This window comes from Carcharodon carcharias, chromosome 23 (genome assembly GCF_017639515.1).
Source record: "Carcharodon carcharias isolate sCarCar2 chromosome 23, sCarCar2.pri, whole genome shotgun sequence".
Taxonomy (NCBI): domain Eukaryota; kingdom Metazoa; phylum Chordata; class Chondrichthyes; order Lamniformes; family Lamnidae; genus Carcharodon; species Carcharodon carcharias.
The window spans coordinates 11,402,810-11,421,346 of NC_054489.1; the positions used below are offsets into that span (position 1 = coordinate 11,402,810).

Here is an 18,537-nt window from a genome sequence, read left to right on the forward strand (position 1 = left end):
GTCTGATTGCCGCAAAACCAAAGCCTGTAAAAAAAAAGGTGCGCCTTTTCTACACCCCGCCAACCCCCTCCCCCCAGCATCACCAAAGAAAAACCCAGAGTTTTAATCACCCACTCCCATCCCGCTCAACAACTCTCTAATCTTCCCATCACCCCACCAGCAAACCCCCAACCCACCCAACCCCAAATTTTCACTCTGGGGTCACAACAAAGTCTGAGGCATTGAAATGTGGTCACATCAGGGAAATGTTTGGGAAGCACTGCAATATCATTAATCCATTCTTGGAATTAACACAAGGAGGAAGAATACAGCCATCGTTAGCCCATTCCAACTTCTTCTGGCAGGTGAAAAAATAACTTGCTATTGATATTAGCAGTGCCACTGGCTGGGAATTCACATTCACGGAACATAGAAACAGGAGTAGTCCATTCAGCCCCTCAAGCCTGTTCCGCCATTCAACTGATCATGGCTGATCATATACCTCAACCCCAGTTTTCCATGCTATTCCCAAATTCCTTGATGACATTAGTATCTAGAAAATCGATCGATCTCTGTCTTGTACATATTCAGTGACTGAGCTTCCACAGCCCTCTGGGCTAGAGAATTCCAAAGATTCACCATCCTCATTCATCATCACCATCCTTCCTGCAACTACCCCTTTGAGCCCTGTAAGAATTTTGTAAGTTTCAATGAGATCACCTCTCCTCACCCTAAACGCTAGAGGATACGACCCAGTCTCCTCAATCCCTCCTCACAGGACAATTCCACCATCCCAGAAATTAGCCTGGTGAACTTCTGCTGTACTCCCTCAATGGCAAGTATACGCTTCCTTAGGTAAAGGGACTAAAACCCCGTACACAATACTCAGATGCAGTCTAACCAAGGTTCTACACAGTTGAAGCAAGACACCTTTACTCCTGCACTCAAATCTCTTGCAATAAGGGCCAACATAACCATCTGCCTTCCTAATTGCTTGCTGTACCTGCGTGATAGCTTTTGTGGACTCATGAAGGACACCCAGGTCCCCTTTGGACACACCAACACCTCCCAATCGCTCACCATTCAAGAAATAACTCTGCACCTCCGTTCCTCTGACCGAAGTGGATAACCTCTCAATTATCCACATTATATTCCATCTGCCATGTTAGTGCCCACTCTCAAAGTCTGTCCAAATCCACTTGAAGCCTCTTTGCATCATCCTCAATACACATATTCCCACCTAGTTGTGTGTCATCAGCAAGTTTGGAAACATTACATTGAGTCCCCACATCCAAATCATTGATATAGATTGCGAATGGCTGGGGCCCAAGTATTGATCCTTGCTGTATCCCACTAGTCACAGCCTGGTATATGAGAATGACCCATCTATTCCTACGCTCTGTTTTCCATCCATTAACCAATCCTCAATCCAAGCCAGTACATTACCCCCTATCCCACATGCTCCATTTTGTTTACTAACTTGTGTGGGACCTTATCAAAAGCCTTCTGAAAATCCAAATACACCACATCCACTGGTGTGCCGCTAGTAACATCCTCAAAAAACTCCAGCTGGTTTGTCGAAACGATTTCCCTTTCATGATCCAGGCTGACTCTGCCCAATCAGATCATTACTTCCTTTCTGTCCAGATATCACATCCTTTATAATATATTCTAGCACTTTCCCCACTGCTGGCGTCAGGCTAATAGGTCTGTAGGTCCCGTTTTCTCTCTCCCTCCTTACGGTCACATTGGCTCAGATCTAGAAACACATTTAGAAAGAACTTGATGATATTCCTGGACAGTGATTAGCCTGCAGCAAAATTGTTGTAATCAGAAGAATCATAATAACTGTTCATTTCACAGAACAAAAGTTTGCAAAAGCTGAAAATTCAATCACCTGAACACATTCTTCCAGGTCCATCTTCTCAAGTTCATGGCAATTCTGCAAATAGAAGCAGGCTGTATTAAAGGTAAAAAGAAAAATTGCAGACTCCCCTGCTCCCCAGTATGCTTATTTGTACAGCAGCCTTTTTTTGGGGGGGGGTCCAGAACAATCTGCAGGGCCTGTTTTAGGCCTTTTTACACCTAAACGTTGAATCATTTTCAACAAATCAAAAATTCAAGCGAGAGAAAAATCCGATCTTCAGTGACACTTCAGATAACGTACGAGACTGGAAGTCCTTGTTTTACCTCTCTTGGGCTAAGGTGACACTTTGTCGCAAGTATTAGCCAGACCACCTCACACCAAGCACAGTCATAGATTCATCCTGAGCAATGGCTCTTTCTGAGTAACACTTCATCAAAAAAAAGAAAACAGCCTCTGTGATACTGATGACTTAATGCACATTGCTCAAGTGTATATTTTTCAGAGACTAACCATCTACCCTCCAGGCATACAAAACATCAATTTAACACACAAGGCTACACTTGGGACATCTGTGCACTTACCCGGGCTAACGTCGTAAATCCCACGTCTGTTAACTGTGAACATCTAGCAATCTCTAATATCCTGAGAAATAAAAACAAAATCTGTTAAAAGGGAAAACTTGTGTGACAATCTCACTATTTTACCCTTTTTGGTCTATGTCTGTGGTTTTACATCATTACATGTACAAGTGGTAACATTAGAGATGAATGTTCTATTTCAAAAAGTACTTCATTGGTGATAAAAGCACTTAGGAGATGTCCTGTGATTGTGAAAAACACTATAAATGCAATTTATTTTCTTTATCATGTTGTCAGCTCAAGTCAATTTGGTTGAAGGAAATTTTGTTAAACGTTAACCTGTTATTTCTTTTTCTACTGCAAACAAGATCAGCAGTGTATGTTCAGCAGTTTATGATTTTATTCCAGTATTCACAGGGTTTCTTTTCTTTTTACGTTCTATACAGTTTGAATTTAGCACTGTGCACTGTGAATTGAAAAACATAGATCTGACACAGCAAAGCTTTCAGGATCCAGGTACCTCTAATGGTCTCAGCTGACAGAAACTCCCAGTCGCTCCAGTGAATGTTGTTGATAGGGGACTGAGACAGACAATCATTCAAAAAGCAAAACAAAACGTTATGAGAAAGTACATAAAAAGGGGCACTTCTTTCTTATGGCTGATGTAAATGTAGAACAACAATTATAATTTTACATTCAGGTGGTTAAGCTAGATCATTGCATCAGGGAGTAGCACTAAAAGGTCATTACTCAGCTGCTTCTGCTTATGTGTAGTTAACAGACTGTGCCTACCTAAGTCGAATGCAATTTTGTCCTAATGCATTCAAAATAGCATCGGTGATATTACTGCAGCCAGAGACGCAGAGTGACTGTAGTTTATGACATCCTCTGCAAATTGTAATCAGTCCCTCGTCTGTGATTTGCTGCAAAATGACACAAAAACAGTAAATACTTACAGGTGAGGGGATGATGTAACACAACGTTGTGTCATGAAGTACAAAGATTGGTACATTTGCTTGTGTGATTTGCTCGACAGATTCCCAATCTTTCCATGTAGAGCTGGGGGAAGGGGGAAATAAAAGCAGTACAACATATGCCCATTTTTCAAAACTTCTGGCTGGCTGGTTCCACAGCAGAATCAGCAGATTACTGAGAGCAAGTCACTTTGCTTGTCTTGCCTGTCAGGAAACAGGATATGTTGTTGGAAGGGGAGAGAAAAAAGGAGCAGCTAAGAGGAGCAAAGAAAAATCAAGCTGATGGTGAAACATTAGATAGAAACATTAAATAGAATGCAAATTCCCCTAGCCTCAGAACTACATTTTGAAGGGTTAAAACACTAGTGATTTTAGTGGTGAGGGCAATTGTATTTCTGCAGATGGAAAGTATCAAGGAGGGAGAAGGGAAGTGGTTGGGTGTTGAAATGAAACATAGGCAGACTTGTTAGGTCAAATAGCATTTTTCTACTTCTAATAGTTCTGATCTTCCTCCCAGTAATGAGGACCAAAACATTATGACATTTCCACAAAAACAAGTTCAAAGACACAAATTACACCCAGCTGGAGGACTGCCTGCACAATAAACTGCAATTATACATTTATATCAACTATAAAAAAAAGATTAAGATGGGTCTCGCAGAATAATTGAGAAATTTAAGGCAACATTGGAGATTCTAAATGAAAGAGGAAATGGTTCTCAAATGATTCAACTTATGCGCTCTGCCTATGAGGAAGTGCTGTAAAGGCTAATTTCCCCAAAATTCACAGAGCAAGTACAAGAAACTCCACTTGTAAATTAGCCAGAGTGGACGAAGGAACATAGGATTTCACCATGGTGAAATCCTATCAGTGACTGGTGGTTTAGAAAAGGAAAAGAGGGAGATGCATTTTTTTTTAATACATCAGGTAAGGAGCAAATAAGAGAAGAGAATCACAGCTCTGCAAAGTGGTCTGAGTAAATGGCACTTATTAAAATTAAAGTGGGATTAAAACACTTCCACCACCATGTTTCATGGTAGTTATTTCATTGCAGTGTCTGCAAAGTTCACTGACTGCACCATTTACAATTAGGAGCAATATTACAAAAAGCTGTCAGCACTCTATGATCTTTTATGAAAGGTAAGTACTCACATATCAAGAATATCTGATTTAATTGGTAATGGTGGAATAAAATTGAAAACATATTAAAAGACTAGCTTAAACAGAGCTTTTCAGGTTCCTGATGTCTCAGAGCTACACAGGCCAAAAAACTCCCAGGTTCCAAGCCTGGACTGTGCCGAGTTAACAGACAGCAGCTGGAGAGGCACAATTGTTTGCAGCACTGTAATTAGGTGAATGGGAATGAGGGAGAGTCATCACCATGCAGCAATCCCTGCTGGATCTCTCTGCATGTCAATGCTGGCGAAAGATAGGATCTGATCAGCTAGGATGCCCTTCGCAGCTCTAGACAGGCTCTGGCACTTGGGCAAAGAGTCAAGGGTATCAGCTCTAGAACCCCACCCTAGTGAGGCAGCAAATCTTTTCCAAGAAAAGTAAGGCGGTGGAGAAAATGTGAAGGAAAATTATAAGAATAGCTGACTAAGATTCGGAGACCCAGCTTTATTTATTTATTCGTTCATGGGATGTGGGTGTCACTGGAAAGACTAGCATTTGTTGCCCAGCCCTAATTGCCCTTAAGGTGGTGGTGAGCTGCCTTCTTGAACTGCTGCAGTCCATGTGGTGTAGGTACAACCACAGTGCTGTTAGGGAAGGAGTTCCAGGATTATGTAGGAATTGCAATATAGTTCCAAGTCAGGATGGCAAGTGGCTTTGAGGGGAACTTGCAGGTGGTTGTGTTCCCATGCTTCTGCTGTCCTGGTTCTTCTAGCTGGTAGAGGTTGCGGGTTCGGAAGGTGATGTTGAAGGAGCCACGGTGAGTTGCTGCAGTGCATCTTGTAAATGATACACACTGCTGCCACTCTACATCAGTAGTGGAGTGAGTGAGTTTTTAAGGTGTGGATGGGGTGCAAATCAAGAAAGACTGCTTTATCCTGAGTAGTGTTGAACTTATTTAGTTTTGTTGGAGCTGCGCTCATCGGGCAAGGGGAGAGCATTCCATCACACTCCTGACTTATGCCTTGTAGATGGTGGACAGGCTTTGGAGAGTCAGGAGGTGAGTTTCATACTGCAGAATTCCCAGCCTCTGACCTGTTCTTGTAGCCACATGCTGGTCCAGTTCAGCTTCTGGTCAATGGTAGCCCCCAGATGTTGATGCTGGGGGATTCAGTAATGATAACGCCATTGAGTGTCAAAGGAAGATGGTTAGATACTCTCTTGTTGGAGATGGTCATTGCCTGCTACTCATGTAGCACGAATGTTATTTGCCACTTATCAGCCAAGCCTGAATGTTGTCCAGGTCTTGCTGCATATGGACATGGTCAGATTCAGTGCTTGAGAAATCGTGAATGGTGCTGAACGGTGCAATTATCAGCAAACATCCCCACTGCTTATGAAGGAGGAAAGGTCATTGATGAAGCAGCTGAAGATCACTGGGCTGAGGACACTCCTGTTCAGGTACTCCTGTAGCGATGTCCTGGGACTGAGGTGATTGACCTCCAACAACCACACCCATCTTGCTTGCATTGGGTATGACTCGAACCAGTGGAGAATTTTCCCGACACCCCAACTTCGATTCCCCATGACACTAGTTTTGCTAGGGCTCCTTCATGCCACATCGTGCCTTGACATCAAGGACAGTCACCCACATCTCATCCCACCGAATGAGTTATTAAAAGGTTAAACAGGTCCAAATTGCACATTAAAATATTCAAAGTATGGGTATAAACATTCCAAAAAGAATTATAAAACAACTCAAGTTGGAAAATTGGCTGTGAGCTGCACACAAATCTGACCAATAATTGATACAATGCAACAATTTTAAGCGAAAGTAACATTTTTTATGAGAGACTTTCACAAGATACATTTTGCTCTCCTAGAAAGCACAGAAGTTTAATGATGCCTAGAATTATTTTCTTGCAAATGTTTTAAAGAGTTGTTTCATGTCTTCCGATGTACTTACGGAGCAAGTCTGTAGGTTCAGTGTGACTAGCTCAGGACAGTGAGCACCAATGTATTTCAGAGCTTCATCTTCTAGCTATATATATATATAAAACAAACAGGTACAACAAAATAGTCATCTAACAAATCAGCCATTGTTGACTAAAAGAGAACCTCTGTCAACTACAATTCAATTACAAAAAAATATGCTAATTTAGTCATTGTGATATCCAAGCCTCAGGAGAAAGTAAGCAAGGTACTAAAGAAATCTCAATTGTGCTAGCCATGTTACGCCACTTTTGAAAACTGGGACATCATTAATCATTGCATCACTACACTTTTGAGTTTGAGGAACCCAAGTGCCTCGTAACACTTCATACTGACTAGCCAGTTAAAAAGTAATCCCATGCAAAGGTCCAATCTTTGAAGTGTCTCAAAAATGTATTCCATAAGTGAAAACACAGGTGGGGGGTGGGGAGGGAGATCAGGACAAGATGGAGGGTGGTGGTGGGTCAGGACAAGATGGGGGCAGTGTTGGTGGTGGTGGTGGTGGGGGGGGGGGGGGGGGGGGGGGGGGGGGGGGGGGCGCGGCGGTGTTGAGACGGAAGCTATGTGTAACACTGAACTGGTTCCTGTAATGACTATAATTCTGCGGAGAATGCATTATGCACAAATGTGGAATGGGGGTTATCAGCCATATTAAGGAAACATTTTCTTCATTTAGAGTATTGGCTGCCCACTAAATAATGTTTAGTCAAAGTTGATTTTGGTTCATTTGTTCCAGTAAAAGTCTTACAACTTGAATTGCGATTCCTTTAAGTCACTCAGTGAGAATTCAAATCTCTTTTCTAAAAGTTATCGGTCTCCAAGGGGTCATAACAAAGGCCCAGATCTTCCGGTCTCCACATGGTCATGCCTCGTAGGTGCCCTGGAAGATGTGCTGGGGGTCCCCTTGGAAGGCTCAACACAAGGACTCCGTGGGATTCGACCAGGAAGCTTCAGCTTCCGATGGACAATTCCACTGCATCCAGAACCCTCTGAAAAAGTCTCCAACTCTGAGGTAGAGTCAGTGCCTTTGGAAGGTTCCGACTCACTTACCAGAATAGTTACCCGGGAAGGTTAGACTGAAAGAAACCAGGTCTAATCCTGGGCAACTTTACAACCCACACCTCCACCCTGCAATGCACTGACTTTCTGACTCTACCATCCTGATCTGACTTGACCACTCTGCTCAGCTGGCACCCTACCCACCCTGCCACCTACCTCACACAAATTCACTAACACACTGAAAAGCTATTTAAATTTTCAGCTGCTTTTCAGTGTTAGGAATGAAGGCTTGCCAAAATACAGCAACTAGTGCTGTAAAAAGTGTGTGGGGGAGGGGTGGGGGGGAGAACTTGGCTTTCTCCCACGATTCTGCCCTACAAAGAAGGACTCAGAGAACAGGTACTGTTCGGTACAATACTGGTTTCTGTCGAGGCACAGTTCCGAAGTCCAGGCAAGAAACATGGAGCTCAGGCTCTGCGTAAAAACAGTAGGAGACAAGTGGCAATCTGATTGCCACTCCTTGGAAGTTTTGGCCCAAAGCATTTTCAGCTATGCACCACACTAAACTTTCATAGTGTAGACCAAGCATAAACCTGAACTAATTATGAACTGAACAGGTTCTTTGCTTGAGGATGGCACACTTCACTATACTCTGGTAGCAGGTTGGCACTGATTCTAGATTAAGGCTTCATTTACATTTTCACTGCAACTTCAGTGCAAAGCAATTTTGCTTCACACAAGTACTATTGTCATACTGGAAATTACAAAATAGTAATGGAAGTGGTAAGGTTTGGCATTGGAGGGCATGAGGGCCCACAGAGATTGTTTGGGGGGCTACCTAGACCACCCAGCCCAACAGGGCCATGTGGTGTTCATGCTCCACTTCAGCTTCCTTCCACCCATCTTCACCTAACCCCATCAATGTATTCTACTCTGTTCTCTCTCATCTGCTTATCTAGCATCCATTTGAATCCAACTATGCTACTCACCTCAACTAGCTCTTGTGGCATTAAGTTCCATATTCTAACCAGTCTCTGGGTAAAGAAGCTTCTTCTGAATTCCCTGTTGGATTTATTAGCAATTACCTTATATTTGTAAGTCTGATCTCACTCAAGCAGAAAAACTTCTCTACCCTCCCAAACTCTTTCAAAATTTTGAAAATGAAGCCTAAAGCCTGGATTTTCATCCTCAAGGCTGGTAGCGAGAGTTGGGAAACTTCCTGGCTCGGCCTACCCACCTCAGGAGAAAGTGCCCGCAAAGGCAGGATTTTACTGTGGAGGTTGTGGGGGCGGACTAGGGTTGGATCAGACAACCCAGGGAAAAAGTCAGAGGCAGCCATTGGGGCTGGCTCCTGGGCTGTTCAAAAGGCCCACCTCAGTGCCTCAGTTAAAGTAAAAACAAAAAGGCCCTCCAGCCCTCATGCCCCACACACTCCCCATGCCCCAACCATGCCACGTCATGCCCTCCACCCATCCCCTACGGCACTCACCAACCCCCATGGCCCCTCATGCCAAGCTATGCCCCTCAAACAACCCATATGGCCCCTCATGCCCCTCTTGCCAGGGTATGCGCCCCAATCTACTATGGCCTCTCATGATTTCCAATGCCAAGCTATAGCACTTCCATGTCCACTCACCTACTATACACTCTTTAGAAGCAATGAATCCAATAGTGAGTAGAATGTGTTAAAATGCTTTAAAAACATTCATTGATAACTTTCCACTTTCTTAAAAAAAACTTTTTACTACAGGCCAATAAGAATATCAATTATCCAGTCTCTTTAAAGTTTCAACAGCTGAAACCACAAGCACTTGAAACCTCTCAACTTTGTGTAAACAAACCATTGTGAAATTAACAGCAGAGATCAAAGAGCCAGATCTGTCAAACAAGCAATGTTTTCTCTGGGGCTCCGGCATTTCAACAGCCTAATGGATTTCTGAGCTCTCAGCCAAGCTTGCTTCTTTACAGTTTATGGGGTATGGTGGATGAAATGGGTTTGGAAGTGCCATAACTTGGCATGGGGATTGCGGGGGGTGGGGGGGGAGATAAGGTGCCATTGGGAGTGGGTGGGGGCATATCTTGGCATTGGGGGGGGAGGCATGAAGAGGACCTTTTGAACTTAACCTTTTAAAAGGTCCCCTCATACAGACAATGTTCACTACACCTCTGAGGTGCTGTGAGCCACGACTCATTGCAAACTTGACCCAACTCCATGAAAATTGCAGAGGACTAGGGCATTCCCATCCCAGGTTGGGAGTGCAGGGTGTCGGCTTTTGACCCAAGTCAATTGGAAACCCTGGGAATGGGATCGGGAATCCCAGAATTGGGTCCTGCGACTATTTTTAAAGGGCTTCCAAGTCATTCCAACTGAGTAAAAATTCAAGCCTAACTCTGGATAAATTCCAAAAAAAAACATCTTTTCATCATTGGAATCTAATCGAGGGAAGCAGGCTTCAGCAAGTGACACCAATGGGTAATAGATGGCCACACATTTTGTCATAAATCACAAACTTGAAAAGAAACAGGAACAAGAGCAGGCCACTCAGCCCTTCAGGCCTAGTCATTTAACTCGACCATGGCTGATCTGTATCTTAACAGCATTTAACCCACCTTGATTTCATATATCTTAATACCTTGACCTAGCAAAAATCTATCAATTTCAGGTTTGAAAATTTCAATTGAAACCCCAGCCTCAACAGCTTTTTGGGGGAGGGAGCTCTAGGTTTTCCACTTCCCTTGTGTGAATAAATGCTTCCTGGCATCATTAGTGGCCTTGTTTTCATTTTAAGGTCATGCCTAAAGGGCGAGAATTGTAAAGTTGAAGATTGCAAGTTAATATAAATACTGAAATGCCTGTGTGCAGCTTTGTAATTCCAAGACAATAATTATTGAATTACTTCTGTAACATTCCAGTTCAATCATTGTTGGAATCAATTTGCTATAAATCATAATAAACACAAGACCAACAGAAAATAAGCTAAAGAGAATTTTGCATTTTAAGATGCCAATCAGACTTTAACATTTAAAAAAAAATCTTTTTAATATTGTAAATATTCAGTGGCTAGAGATCTCTTTAGCTCAGAAGAAGGGTCATACAGACTTGAAACTTTAACTCTGTTTCTCTCTCCACAGATGCTGCCAGACCCACTGAGTTTTTCCAGCATTTTCTGTTTTTATTACAGCATTTACAGTATTTTGCTTTTTTTTTTAAAACATCAGTGTTGTTCTGGCAACCACACAACATAATCCATTTATATGATGGATCATTACACAGACCTGCGTGCATCCTTTAAGAAACAGAGCCTTCAATCCACCGCAGCCTCTCACCAGTGCCTGTATCCCATCCTTCGTCACCTGATCACACCAGGATATATTCAGCTGTTCTAGGAGTGGACACCCCTCACTGTAAACAAACACAACTCTTCATGAATAATTGTAGACATGCAACAATGGTGAAAAATTGCATTTGGAATTTTAAACGATATAAAGCATAGGTTCACTGATCCCGAGCTTGCAGCAAGAAAGCCTTATTCACTAGGAGAACATGTTGGTGAAGGACTACAATGCTGCACTGCCAATTCTCTAATCAAAGCACGAAATGCAGGATCACTGAATAAACCCCAATGAGATAATGACATCAGTGGAGTGAAAAACATTACTCTCTTTATCATGCTAAAAATGACAAAAAGCAAAACATTGTCATTTAAAATCAGCTAACTATAGGATAAGAGTTTGCAATGTATTATGAGGTTGGACCACAAGATGCTGACAGCATTAAAAGTCATGAGGACCAAATTCAAATGGTTTAAGTCAACCTCAACATGCATCACGTTTACACATTACAGTGCATATATTATTCAAAATTACCAACATTTATGTGTTCATTCTTGCCCCACTATCAGAAATCAGAGATAATTTGGCAAGCAATGATACTGTGCCATGTGATTACTTAACAATGGCATGGTACTTAGAAGATACAACGAGTGTTTATTTTATTTTGTCTATTATTTGAGAGCTAGCCATTGTACAAAAACATTCCAGAGCGTTAGTTTTCACACGTACACTGATGACACCCAGTTCTGGCTCACAATACAAAATAAAAATACCTGGAAAAACTCAGCAGGTCTGACAGCACCTGCAGAGAGGAACAGGGTTAGCGTTTCGAGTCCGTATGACTCTTCAACAGAACTTCTGTTGAAGAGAGTCACACTTCTGTTGAAGAGTCAAACGGACTCGAAACGCTAACCGTGTTCCTCTCCGCAGGTGCTGTCAGACCTGCTGAGTTTTTCCAGGTATTTTTATTTTTGTTTTGGATTTCCAGCATCCGCAGTTTTTTTGCTTTTATCCAGCTCACAATACCTCTCTCATCTCCTCCATTGTTGCTAGATTATCAGACTGCTTATCTGACAGCCAATTCTGGGTGAACAGGAATTTCTTCTCATTAAATATTGGAAAGACCAAATACATTGTATTCAGTCCACATTCAAAACTCTGCTCCCTAACTACTGACCCCATCCAGTTCCCTGACAACATTCTGAGACTAAACCAGTCTGTTTGCAACCTTGGTGTCACATTTGACTCCAAGATGAATTCCAGCCACATGGCATCACTAAGACCGCCTATTTCCATCTCAGTAATATCAGCTGATATCACCACCATCTCAGTTCACCTGCTGTGAAATCCTCATTCATGCCTTTGTTATCTCTAGACGTGACTATTCCTATGCACCCCCAGCCAGTCTCCCATTTCTCCCCTCTATGAACTCAAGGACGTCCAAATGTCTGCTGCCCTTCTCTTAACTAGCGCCCAAGTCCCATTCACCTCCCACCTCTGTGCTCAATGACCTAGGTTGGGTCTCTGTCAAAAACATCTTGATTTTAAAATTCTTCTCCCTGTTTGCAAATCCCTCCCTGGTCTTGCCCTCACTATCTCCATAATCTCCTCCAGTCTCACAACCCCCTCATATATCTACACTCATCTAATTCTGGCATCCCCAATTTTAATCGCTCCACCATTGATGGCCTTGCTTTCAGTTGCCTAGGCCTTAAGCTCTAGAATTCGCTCCTTACACCTCTCTGCCTCATCTCCCTCCTTTAAGACACTCCTTCAAACCCAACTCTTCGATTAAGTTGTTGGTCATCTAACCTAATATCTCATTTGGCTCAGTGTCATATTTTTGTTTTATGTTGCTCCTATGAAGCGCCTTGGAATGTTTAATTACATTAAAGCGCTATACAAATACGTTATTGTTGTTGATTGGGTCTGGGAAATTGCAGCCACTTGACTGTTTGAGTAATCACTCTCAAACTTCCTTTCAAATCTTTTCTGCAGTCTACGCACCCCACCCTCATGCACATGCAACTCACTGAGCAATGTCATCGAAGATCTGTTAATACATTACAAGAGAGAGAGAAGTGCAACTTTAATTTCCCTTGTGGCTCAGACATGTAAATATACCATTCTTATTGTGGCTGTAGTGCTTTAAAAACAAACTTCCTCTTACAGCCATACTGATAGAGGTACACACTTGCCTTGCTAATCTACTGCAAATGACTCCCTTAGGATATGAAAGATATTAAAAAGGAAAAGGCTCTCCAGGGAAAATCATGATATTCAGAAATTGGAACCTTCCAATTATGGAAGCTGCAATTTCATTGCAAATAAATTAAACCAATGCACAAGATTAAAAAGTGCTCAAGACTGTGATTAATCTAATCTGAGAGTTTAGTTGTCACTAATATAGACACGTTCCAGGTGGTTTACAGTTTATGGTACAAATTCTAAACTTGCACCCAATTACATTACACACTTATAACACATTTCCTAGGTTTAATTCAATCTCAGGAAGCAGGCATGGCCAGCAAGGCCAGCGTTTATTGCCCATTCCTCATTGCTATAAAGCTGGTAATGGGCCGCCTTCATCTTGAATTGCCATTCTATGTAGTGGTTTGATACAACTGAGTAGCTTGCTAGGCCACTTCAGAGTGCAGTCAAGGGTCAACCACATTGGTGTGTGGCTGGAATCGCATGACAAGAATGGTAGGTGTCCCTCCTCAGTGGATGTTAGTGAAACATTTGTTTTTTGATAAAAATTGTAAACCAAAAGCTTCAGGGTCACTCCAAACTGAATTGTCAAACTGAAAGGTGGGATTTGAGCTCATGTACTCTGGTTAATAGCTGAGTGTTCCAATTCTTAAAAATGTTGGCTCCAAATTTGAAAAGTCACCAAGTTAATAAGAATTTTGTTGCCTCAGTCTTCTTTTCTATCCTCCATTTTGTAAGCATTCCCACCACACCGAGGAGCCTGGGTATCAAAGAGCAGGTCAACGGGGTGGGGGGGGGGGGGAGGGGGAAAGTTAACCTTTGGCGGGGTTACATCCAATAGGTTAAGCTAAAACTGTCAGGTTTCCCACATGGCAAGGACCTCCACCCGCTGTGGGTTAAATACCAGTGGCGATAGGTTTGCCCTAAAGTGGCCATTAATTAACTGCCTCAATAGGCCGCCAGACACCTCCCCTGCCCCCATAAAATTTCAGGCAGGTCGGGGGCAGACATGCATGGTAGCGGGGAGGCCACTCACTGGACTTTATGTGCCTCACTCACCTTCAAACCTGCCAGCGGGGCAGTGTAAAATCCAAGACATAATTTCTCTGTTGCTGATTGGATGTCATGAAAATATGCCCCTCTTAGAAGATACTTCAGCCATTACATACTGGTCCTTATCATGATCCAAATTTTTTTTAGAATTATGATTATGCATTTAAAATAGCTGGATCTCTAAATTTGTTAATTCAGCAATTTACCAAAATTCATTACCTATTACAGGCACGAATTGAGAGTTATAGACACAGAAAAACCAAGCACTTACAAGCCACACAAAGTAAGTTAAATAAACACGAAATGAATCAGACTGAAGTTGTGCATTACTGGAACTCACCTCAGAGCTTTCAAAGAAAGGTTTGTGATAGATGTGCATGAAGCTAGGTCTAGACTTCTTAGCTTGGAGCAGAATTTACTTAGACTAGTACAGGTTCTGTAAAACAAGTACAACCCAAGTTATCAAGAAGCCAGTCCCCATTCCACCTCCAAATTTTATTATTTGAGAGCAATTCTCCAATGACTTTGATGAGGATCCACCCTCCTTTGTTCTCTCCATAGTTGCTACCTGACCTACTGAATAGTTCCAGCATTGTCTCATCTCTTCAATAATGGCAACAGCAGGCAGGTGAAACCCTCACAACCAGTGTTTTGCTTAACGGCAAGGTTTGCTTTCATGAAAACCTCACTTGCTGAGATAAGTTAATTGCACTCCATCTAAAGAGTAAAGTCATTGGGAAAAATGAAATGATCATTCAGCATTTTAATTTCCTGCACTATTGTTTGAAGAGTGATGAGAGTTGGGAACCAGGGTTAGATGGGATGTGCAACCTGACATTGAAAAGGAACAAAATTAACTTCAGCAACCGTAATTACAATTAATCGAGGTGCTTTAGCACATTATGCAATTTCTACTGTGCACACCAATTTATCTTAGCCACAGCACCTGGCTGAATAATTGGACTGGAAAATTACAAATGCCTCTCCATTATCTAAGAAGGGTAGGAAAGAGAAAATCGGGTAGCTACAGACCTGTCAGTCCCTCATCAGTTGTGAGAAATTAGTAGAATCGGGCAATCAGGACAAGCTGACTAAGTACTTGGGCCATTTGAGTTGATCAGAGAGCCTTCTTAAATTTCGGAAAAGTCATGCCTGACGAATTTAGTTGATTTTTTTTTTTAAAAGGAAGTTACCAACAAAGTCAACTCACAAAAGCCTATGGATGATGTCTGCATGGAGTTACAGAACCGCTTTGTAAGGTTCCTCCAAGAGGGATTATTAGTAAAAATAAAAGAAATGTTCATGGTAACCTTGTGGCGTGGTTTAGAAATTGTTTCAGAAGTAGAAGAGTAAATAGTTATAAGGAGCGTGCACTCTGATTGGTGAGATGTGACTAGTGGTGCCCCAGGGATCTATGGTCACACCTCAGCTTTTCACTACATTTATAAATGATGTAGGAAAAAGGAATCGAGTTGTATATCCAAATTTACTGATGACACTAAGTTAGGTGGCTCAGTAAAGAATGTATTCGGAAACAGGAAGTTGCAAAACAACATTGATAGATTAAGTGAGTGGGAAAAAATGTGGCAAATGGAGGTTAATGTGGAGAAGTGTGAAGCCATCCACTTTGGACCTAAGAAAGATAGGTCAAGGTATTTTCCAAATGGTATGAAGCTAAAGAATTCTGGAGGAGCATAGAGATTTGGTGCTCATATATGTATAAATTACTTAAAGCTTGTGGTCAGATACAAAAAGCCTAATGGAATACTGGCCTTAACCCGAACTGGGCTGAAGTACAAAGGGTAGGAAGTTATGCTTCAGCTGTACAAAGCCTTAATCAGGCCCCTTCTAGAGTACTGCATTCAGTTTTGGGCCCTAAATCTCATGAAAGATATAATTAGCTTCGGAGGGGGAGTAGCACTGATGCGCCAGAATGACATGGTCAAGGTTTAAGCTATGAAGACAGGATACATAAACTTGGCTTATATTCCCTTGAGCAAAGATGATTTTGGTGATCTACTTGATATATTTAAATGATAACAGATTCAATAAAGCAAACAAAGAGAAACATTCTTCAGGTCGAGGGGTCCAAAACAAGGTTATTCAAGACCACATTCAGGAAGCACTTCTTCACACAAATAGGAAGAGAAATTGGAAAGTTTCTTGCCAAAAGATTGTGGATGCTAGGCCAATTGAAGCTTTCAAGACCAAGATCAATGGGCTTTGAAAGGAAAGGGTATCCAAAGACATGGAAATCGAGTAAATCAGAATGGTGGACCAGGTTCAAGGGCTGAATGGCATACTGCTGTTTCTACATTCCTTCAAGCCAGTTCCCAAGCATCGGTAATCATATTTAAGCAAAACATGCTAAAGAAGCCGGTTTATGCTGTGACTACAATTCATCACGAAAGAAGCACTCGTATATCAACAGTAGAAGCACTCATTCACAATCTCCTCATCTCCCTTCAGAATATTAACTAACATATAGTCCCGCAGTTGCCATTTGCCCTTGTGTACCTCCATGTGCAAATAGGCTGCTCAACCTAGGACTATTGCAGTCAAGCTCAGGGAAAATGAGTGCAAATGCATTGATGCTATCACAAGTGCACAAGCTACTTACATGCACACAAAGTGAAAGGCAATTGTTAACATTTCTACTTGAAACCAATGTGCACTACTATGGAGAAAATTTCATAAACCAGATGTCAGTATTATAACAGCCTGCCTGAAATTCACACCTCCCCATTTGTTTTTACAGCTTAATCAGTAGATGTTTGGTTTGGGAAACAGTATAAAGCTTTCTTCTTAAATAAACATAGTGCATCATTACATCCAGTGACAGCAATTACTTCCCAATTTATCCCCTTTTCCTGGTCTTTCCAACCGTGGTGGCCTCCTACACTTCGGTCTTTGTTTTTCTTTTAATACAAACCTGCATGACAGGCAAAGGCTAGAGCTAGCTCTCAAAATTACTGCCTTCAGCTTACTTACGCATCTGTGATTTTTGTGCATCCATTCAGATTTAACTGTTCAATATTCCTGCAGTTCTGAGCAAATGTCCTAGGGTAACAAAACAAGAGAAGAGACAACAGTTATTGTAAAATGCACTAAGACCTTTCAGGTGCACTGCAGCATTAGTTAAAATCAGAATAAACAGAATATTTCCATGAAGTGGAAAAATATTGGTGCTGAATCAACATGCTTCTTAATCCACAACCAACTAAAACTTTCATTTATAAAGCACCCTTAATGTAACAAATGGGAAGTTTCCAAGGGTATTATCAAATAAAATTTGACAAACCCAGTCATATTCAGAGCATTAAACGGTCCAAAAAGTTTTTAAAAATTTTCACGACAGCACATGATTGGACTTCCATCTTCTCCCTTACTGTTTAACTCAACTGGTAGGTTTTCCCTCATAGTTCAAAACTATCACTGGGCAAGATCCCACTTGAATGTGTCTAGTTGGCTGATTTTGCTACACAGTGATGACAAAATAGAAGATCTCTTTCATTAGTAGGGCAAACGCCCACATCATAAATGCAATCAAGTTACAAAAATATTCCACATCAATGAAAGAATAAATTTATGCATGGCCAACTGTACAGTATTCAGATTACTCTAGGGTTAACTTTTAAATGTGGTCAGAGCAGGATGGGGACTGCAAACAGAAAGTAATAACTAGTTGTAGCTAGTTAGTTTTTATTTTTCCTGAAGTTAATCATTACTTTATTGGATCTACCATGAACAACATATCCATTTTCAAAGTTACCAGTATCTAACAGATCTCTTCGTTGCTGCTACTATTACATAATAAACACACAACCAACTCTTAAGCTTACTTTTCGTTTTTGGGGATGTTTACATTATCTTTTGTTTGAAAGTTCATGCTTTAAAACAAAACTGATGAATAACCATGACAAACTGTAGAAGTGTTTTCCCCCAGGTGAACATGAGCCCTCATGGAAAACATTCATATCCCAGGTACAGATGTCAAAGTTCAAAGATCACACCATCACATCAATCACAAAAGATAATGTCTCATCAATCTGCTGATGAATCACACTGTGCAAGATGGTTAACAAGTAAATTACTTTCCTCTTTTAAGTCTTATTTAACTTGAATTTGAGAGTCTACATTCAAAAATATATTTTAGAAAGCCACAGTGTGCCAAATATATAGTGCTCGTAGGGGTAGCACATCGATGGCTTCAGATTTTTGACACAGCTGTGCCTTGGCTGGGACCATTAAGGCTTTGGGAGGGCAAAATAGTTTATCTGTTCTCAGTCTCCAGGGATCAGTTATATATGTGAGCTAGCAGGAGGGTTGGAAGCAGAATGAGAGGGGAGGATTGCCCTGCCTTCCACTAGCCACACTGGTTGGAGATTGTCTTCCTCTGTTAGTGGACAGGGCTCTATGCTGTGGAGATGCATGTTCT

General features: G+C 41.7%; 1 protein-coding gene across 4 annotated transcripts in view; it reads right to left on the reverse strand.

Annotated features, from left to right (window-relative positions):
• The window catches only part of LOC121294038 (F-box/LRR-repeat protein 20), a 127,980-nt gene that overhangs the window by 18,715 nt on the left and 90,728 nt on the right, over positions 1-18,537 (reverse strand). For all 4 annotated transcript variants that reach the window (XM_041217547.1, XM_041217546.1, XM_041217545.1 and 1 more), the window contains 7 exons: positions 17,091-17,159; positions 14,440-14,535; positions 10,779-10,905; positions 6,478-6,552; positions 3,217-3,347; positions 2,428-2,488; positions 1,877-1,921 (listed from right to left, as the gene is read on the reverse strand). In XM_041217547.1, the coding sequence (XP_041073481.1) occupies positions 1,877-1,921; positions 2,428-2,488; positions 3,217-3,347; positions 6,478-6,552; positions 10,779-10,905; positions 14,440-14,535; positions 17,091-17,159 (604 nt within the window). The remainder of the gene's footprint in view (positions 1-1,876; positions 1,922-2,427; positions 2,489-3,216; positions 3,348-6,477; positions 6,553-10,778; positions 10,906-14,439; positions 14,536-17,090; positions 17,160-18,537) is intronic.